We start from the raw sequence: 7,893 nt of genomic DNA on the forward strand, positions 1-7,893 counted from the left end.
TTCACAAGCTCACCCCTCTGACTTTCTGTTGTATGATGTTTCAGATTGAGAAATAAATATTGACTGTCCACTTCCTCATGTCACCACCAGTCATAGTTGTATTCAAAGACAGTCAGTTAAAAAACATTGTGTAATTACTATATTATATTCATATGCATTGCACTTGACTCAATTTCTACTTCCTCCCAAAATATTTTACCATCTAAAAATATGATTGCACATCCTGCACAGTATCACACACCTCTTCTTTTCCGTGTATTGACACATCACCTCTGGTGTGAATGTGACGACCACACCTCAAATATGTGTTGCTATCAAAGTCACACATATTTCTGTGTAGAGAGGAACTGGTAAGCAGACTCCCTGGCTTCGTGAAAAGAAACCCAGTATTTCTTTGGGCTGTGTTACCAACATGCCAGGCCGTTCCAGAGCCTGTTCTGTCAGCTCCACAGAGTCTCCGCTGCCCAGCGCCACAAAGACAAATGACAAGGTGATTGATTTATGATTTCCGATGCTAAATGCCAAAAGGACAAGTGAGATGTTGGTCCAGCTGAGTGCTTACCAGTGCTGTCTGTTTTATCGTTGAAGTTCAGTAAGTCAGTAAAAATGTGAAAATCTATAGTCTATAAATGGAAGGGTTGAATTTTTTTGTAAATACTGCCCAACTTTGTAACTTATGCTGATGACACAGGTGGATTTGGTTGTTTGTCAGTACATTAAAGTATGAAATTAAGTAAATACCCATGCTTATCATAATTACATTGTAAAGTTTAACTTATACACATTACAGCCCAATATATAATGTAATATAATTGTGGAATACAGATAAACATGTTTGAACTCTGGTTTGGTCTGGTCTGGTTTCTGTTTCAGAGTTTTTCCTAAAGAATATTCAGGGTCAGGTGTATAATTTAACATGTTATCTATGATCTTACCAGCATCATTCTCACTGAATCTCATCTCCTTTCTAAAGAATTATCAGCAAAATGTGTAATGATGCACAATGATATTAAAAGTATAAAATAAATATAAATATAATATAAATAAGTTTCCCCAAAATGGGAATATAGTGTGCACTACACTAATGTGCAATAGTGTGCACTCTCATCTACACTACAGGGTGTAGATGAAAGTGCACACTGTATGAAAAGTTCTGAGGAAAGAAATGGACATTTAGTCAATCATCACGTTACTGTATTTCCTGCATGTCAAACCTACAGATATCAATGTGAATACACCATGTCAACGGGTTTATTTACTGAACCACTAGAAGAATTTGGCTGAAATATAAAAATCTGCAAAATGGTATCTGTGAGCAAAAAAGATAAGGAAGACTACATTATATACTACAGACGTAAAAATCTGGCATGATTTTATGAAAAAGTCTGTGATCGTAACAGTAGCTTCTGTTACAATAGCTTATGTAGTGATATTTTTCCTTTGAAGGGCCTGTGCCATTTTTGCATGTGGTCACCTTGTGGGTTTCAGGTCATGCATGTAACTTAAATAAGTTGCACACAGAGCACAGACCTCTTCTGCAGAGGCATGTGCAAACGGAAGCAACACACTAACTAACTTGGAATTAACTGATTGCAAGAATGTATTTACTGCATCATGTTGTAATATCTGACATGACATCTAACATGATGTGGTAAACTTTTTCTTGCTGGGGTTAACAAATGCAGACCCTAACCTCTACTCTCCACACATCTTGACCAGATATTTCCTTGCAGTAGCATATAGATATAATGTGTTAGCTAAAATGAATTCAGTGTATAGTTTGATTTAGCTTGAACATGTATTTTTTTGTCACTTGGCCATAATTTTTCAAAACATCTAATTATCTCTAATAATTCAACTCAGTTTGCTCAATGTTTTTATCTCAGACCAGGTCAGACCGCATGTAAAATTAAACACGTGACAGCAGAGTTTACAAGACCAGAAGAGGAAACAGAAGTTATTCTTCTCCTTACAGACATGGCCGGTGGTTGCCTTCGACGCTTTGGCTGCTTCTTGGCATACAGTGCTTTGCTGCTGCTTGGGGTTTCCCTCCATGGTACGTACACCTCTGCTCTGTAGGTTTATGCCATTTTATGAGAGGTATTTATTTACCCAGTGCACTCTGACATGATCTTAGAATTGCACAAGTTAATTATGTAGCGTCAAGCTTGTAATATTTCCTGGATGTTTGCATGGGGAAGACACTTGCAGTCTTTGTATCTTGTGTGTTTGCTATTGCAGGAAAGCTACTTTTTTATTTTTAAGTGTGTGTTTTCAAATGTTGTTCTAATTCATTGCCTCATTGCCATTTATCTCCAAATATATATTTTAGTTGTAAGTTTAAAAATAAAATCTTGGCAAATGTTTTTTTTTTTCCTCACAAATCCTCATATTTAAACACAAAATAAATTATTTGTCAGTATATTCCCATCAATAAAAAACAATAAGACTTAGCAAAAATAAATAAATAAATTGAATAATTATTCTATACCTTAATTATCAGCCATTTTTGTAGTTTTTGTTGTTACTTCCTGTCATGCCTCAACAATGATATATTAAATTGAAGCCCAATTTTATTCTCTGTAAACAGTTGTGCCATGTTGTTTTTATGTTTCAGATGTGGAGGCTTCCAGTTGTGATCGTACCATCCATAAAAAAGTTGGAGACACTGTAGAGCTTCCGTCATGCTTACCAAGTAAAGGGGTCAACTCAACATCTTGGAAATATAACAATACAAAAGTTGCAGACAAGGATGCAGATGTAACTCATCCTCAGTTCATGGGCAGAATAGACCTAAACCGTACAGATTTCAGTTTAACAGTGAGAAGACTGACTCTTCAAGATTCTGGTGTTTTCATTTTAACCTCAGCGGTGAATGACAAGCAAAGGCCCACAGTCTTCATCACTCTGCAAGTTCATAGTAAGATGCTTCTGTTTCTGTTAACCAAGTGATGTAATTAGTTTTAATTTACAACAGGCTATTTATTATTCATTCATGAATGTCATTCTGCAAGTGATACAAAAGCCCCTTAGCATTAAATGTGGGTTGTGTCAGATATTAAAATCATATTTGTTGATTTAATAGAAGTACACCCTGCGACACAGGGTTGAACCTCTAAAAATGTATCATCACATTTTAGAAGCAGAGCTCTGTGATCTGTTACCGTTTATGAATATGAAATGGCACTATATTGCCATTGTTATACAAAACATTTTACTACCATCATGCATGAATCCAAAAAGAAAAAAAAAAGAAGAAAATTTACTCTTTTGATAATATTTTGAAAGGGTTTAAAGTCGCCATCTGAGTTATGCCTGTCAAGTTTTCTGTTCTCATGCTGCACATATGTGGTTTATAATGTGACAGTTCCACCACAGATCTATGACTCAAAATATGTAATCATTTTTGAATCATTGGGCCATTGATTTCACAAGGAAGTCAAGTCAGGTCAATGTTTTTGTATAGCCCAATATCATAAATAAGAAATCTGCCTCAGGAGGCTTTACAGTCTGTACAGCAATACAACATCCTTTAGCCTTAGACCCTCAATTCGAATAAGGAAAAACTCCCTAAAAACCCTTTAAAAGGGAAAAAATGGAAGAAACCTCAGAAAGAGCAATAGAGGAGGGACCGCTCTCTGAGGACGGACAGACAAACAAAAGCAGGCATCTCATTTCTAGCTGCTGACTGTATTTTGTCGTCTGAAGTGATGACTGTCACTAGCAGATTTCATGTAGCTCTGTGAGTGGGTTGAAAGCATTGTCTTCAGCTGACTTTTTAATGTGTTAATGATTTATATTAAAACTAGAAGCCTGTAAAAAAGTGTTAAACATGCAATATGCAATATGATTGCTACATACCGGATATCATGCTAAAATATTGAGGCTAAAGCTGCAAGTACCAGACAAAAAGTCAGCATCTTCACCAGTTGATGATCCATGTAGAAGAAATGGAAGTGGAAGTCACATTGTTTGTTCAGAGTAAAGCTCGTTAGCTCTCGTATCACAATACTGTATTATAAATTAAGATGTTACTAAAATGTTATTTGTTCTAACATAAATCTGGGATGGTATGACAGCTTTTCTGCTGTGTTATCACCAGACTTGTATATAGTGAGGAATTGCCTTTGCTTCTTTCCTAAGACAAAATAAATATATTGTGCTGATTTATCATTTCCTTTTGTGGCCAGATAACATTCTGATGTCTTTAGCATCTTTAGCATCTTTGATCTAAGGCTCAAAATACTTCTTTGAGCAACTCCTGATCATTTTGTTTATTCAGATTTGTGATTTTTGGGAGCTTTGGGAGCACATAGAGGTCAAAAACTTAGGTTTTCCAGGTAAACAGCAGGTCACTAATGTGAATTATCTGTTCTGTCAAAAAAATTCTGCTATACATGCATTTGCTGGTGTTTTATATGTACATGTATAATGGATTTGCAAAATCCTTAATATCTTATTCTCATTATCTTATTTTCTCTCTCTCTACTGCCTAATTAGAGCCCATAATGAAGCAGCCTATCCTGACTGTAACTTCCACCTGGCATGCTTTGAATGAATCCTGTACAGTTGTGCTGGAGTGCAGTGCAACCTCTGACAGAAAGGTCTCCTACAACTGGACCGTGATGAACCAAACCAGTAGCGGCTCCAGGCTGCAGTACAATATCCAGCCAGAGGATGGAAACATCAAATTCACCTGCACGATTTTCAATTCTGTCAGTGAGAAATCTGCATCTGAAACAGTGAAGTGTATCAACAATGCTTCCACCGATGGAAAAAAAACAGGTATGTGCACAGAATTTAGTCTTGAATTCCTGACAATGTTTTAAATAATTCTTTCAAACTGATTAAATGATAAAGAGGATAAAGAGGCGCAGGAGGCATGGTGAGCCAATTTGACAGATCAATTATTTCACCTGACTATCTGTAATTATATCTTAGATATCCGTAAAATACATTTTGACAAGTCTCTTTGCAATCGGACCAGTCAACATGACAATTCAAGATTTCTGCAATTACAGCCACAAAAACATTATCTCAAAGTAATTACATTCTGAATAGTGTAACCTATATATTAAGTTATTTTCATTATTAAGTCATATGAAGATTCAGTTGAAAGATATCCACAGTTTAATTTTGAATAAAATATAATATGTTAATTCAGATATTTGCACAGTGAAGTTTTGTCTAGTCATAGTTTCAAAAGAAGATATTTTAAATAGTTCGGTTGTCTTTTTTGAAATCGAAGATATTACTAGTCACATTTTTAGTGATTGCAGCGACCCACAAGAATCAGTTATGTGCAGAGAGGAAAAAAATGACAACTGCTTTACTTTTTACTTGCATCCTTTAGGGCAATATGTATATAATGTGAATGTAATTTATGTAATATCATTAACATGTTTTGATAATCATGAACGTCTGGCATTATGTAATCAAACATGAGAATGTGAAATGAAATTGAATATGCTGAATTGACAAACCTCGAGTGTGTATGGTAATTAGCTTTTAATAAATAAGGACATTGTTGTCCAACTTTAAAAAGAGTATAATGACATTTTCTTTGTAAAACATGGTGGTACTCTTTTAACAGATGGTAAGTGACAATCTCCGTTTGACTACAGGTCACATGTTTACAACATAAGTAGATAAGACATTTTTAGACCTGCTGGAAGGTGCTTTTTTCACTAGTTTAGGAAAGTGTTATATAAATAAAGTTTACGGACATACTTATTATTTATTATTGCAGTGTTCAGCTCTTGGTCTCTTGTCCGGTTGATCGTTGGGCTAGTTATTGGAATTTCATTGACTGTTTTACTACTGTTCTTGCTGCGTGGCTACACAAAGTCAAAGGGTGAGACCTTTTCATGGTGATTTTAGATGCATAACACTATTTATTATTATTCATAATCACTGAATATTTCTGAAGTCATGAAATTGAGCAGTGGTTTAATTTGCAACAAAAAAACATGTAACAACATTTGTCTTTTTCACAGATCTATGTGGTAACAGGTTGGTACGAGACTTTCTTCTCTCATCTCTAACTTAGCAGCAGCAATAAACTGTGTCTTTTCTTCATTCATTTTTACTTTTTACTACACATTTTAACTTCATGTTTCAGGCTCACCCAGTCTGAAACAGTCAACCAGGAGGAAACTCAACAGCAAGTGTATTCATCTCTTCTCCATGGTCAGTCTTCCATCTAATCCTGTTTGTTTTCACAACCAGTTGTAACTCTTTCACACCGTTGAAAGAAAATGTCAAAAATTCCTGAAAGACAAAGAATTGTCACAAATATTTATTAATATAACCTTGCTTTATCTCTGACCTGCAGGTGATGGTTCTGTCTATGAATCATTGAGAGGCTCTGAAGACGCTGGAAATAGTACAGTAAAAATTTTGATCAATGTGGATTAACGTCCATAAAGAGAAGTCTATTATCAACAAAAAAAGAGAAGCATGGATGACAGCACGAAAAACAATATTTAAATTTAGGCAATTTTTGCAGCACTTAAATGACTTTGCAGTCAAAAATAGTTAGAGGTTTAGTTTTCTGTTGATTGACTAACTCTTCTGAATTTTCTTTCTCTTAAAGTTTCATCTTTTACAGTACAGTTTAAGCTATTGGTATTGTTTTTTTACAGTGATATAATTTTGTCATGCCTGTATGTTCACCATATCAGCCACTTGGTGGAGCCCTGTGAATTTGATTTCAGTTACTAGCATATTCACCGTGTGTAATGCATTTTTAATATGTTTAACTGGATAAGAGTGTTTTGTGGATTAATTTCAACCATTTAAAATAGACCTGTTGAATTCCTAAATAACGCAACTATGTATGTTATCCTGTATTTAATGGTAAAGTAAATGTCCATGAGTATCATAATTACGTCGAGATTCATTTTTATGTCAACCAACATTTCTCACTTGATAGAAAGATCAATAAATATATACACTTATGAACTCATCTTGTTTGAGCTTTTTTAAAGGATGTGAAGGGGCAGGGTGTGTCATTAAATATGTCAGTTCTATGTTGGTTCTGTTTTTTTTTAATGACTCACTGGCCAGTGTCATTGCACCACTTCTCCTTTCATGTCAGCAAGCCTGGTAACATTATGCTTCAGGGTTTCACTGAGGGTTTTCCTTTAAGTCCAGCTGGTCAGTTATTCCTGCTAAATGCCAAAAATAACAACTTTAAAATAAATCTTACTGGAAAAGGTTGTAGATGTTAGAAATCATGTCACTGAGAGGAGAATGAGAGTGCTCAGTGTACGTAAAATTCCTAGAAAAGAAGTGGACACATTTATTGTTCTCTGTGACGATATCTGCCACAGAAAAGGAGGAAATGACTTCATATCTCCCAACTGTCAAATTATGAGATCTCGCTGAGTATTTTCAGCAACTGTGCTCAAATTAAACTCAACACAGCAAAACTAAGCAGAATGGAAGCCAGTAGCCACCAGCTCATACAGAAGCCAGTCAGTCCAGGCGAGCTGAATCTCCCTGACGAGTCCCAACCCCACCCATGAAACTGATGTTTAGCAAGTCATCTAGCAGGTCAAGTGCAGGCTGATCGGAATTAGAGTTAAATGTTCAATGTCAAGCTTTATTGTTATTATACAATACAGGATTATAAAGAAATGCAGTTACTGCAGTGCAATATTTTTTTAAAAAGTGTTTTAATTATTTATATTACATGGGACATATTATGTTTGTTGCACACACCCATAAACAGCTGTCTATTAATAAGACTTTGTTGGGTGTGTTAAGTGGGTGGCATTTCAGTGTCATAGCATCTTGAAAATATTACATAATATTATTTAAATTGCATCTTAAAAATGGCATGAAATTATGGAGAAGTAACAAGTGTGTGTTTGTGTGAGGCTCATGTTC

General features: G+C 35.2%; 1 protein-coding gene across 1 annotated transcript; it reads left to right on the forward strand.

Annotated features, from left to right (window-relative positions):
• Positions 1-411: 411 nt before the first annotated feature.
• Positions 412-6,567, forward strand: LOC121890090 (T-lymphocyte surface antigen Ly-9-like). The gene is made up of 8 exons (XM_042402365.1): positions 412-490; positions 1,887-2,056; positions 2,618-2,920; positions 4,501-4,785; positions 5,750-5,854; positions 5,997-6,012; positions 6,122-6,189; positions 6,335-6,567. The coding sequence occupies exons 1-8, from the start codon at positions 483-485 to the stop codon at positions 6,415-6,417; spliced, it is 1,038 nt and encodes a 345-aa protein (XP_042258299.1). The 5' UTR covers positions 412-482; the 3' UTR covers positions 6,418-6,567.
• The last annotated feature ends 1,326 nt before the right edge of the window (positions 6,568-7,893 follow it).

This window comes from Thunnus maccoyii, chromosome 22 (genome assembly GCF_910596095.1).
Source record: "Thunnus maccoyii chromosome 22, fThuMac1.1, whole genome shotgun sequence".
NCBI lineage: Eukaryota > Metazoa > Chordata > Actinopteri > Scombriformes > Scombridae > Thunnus > Thunnus maccoyii.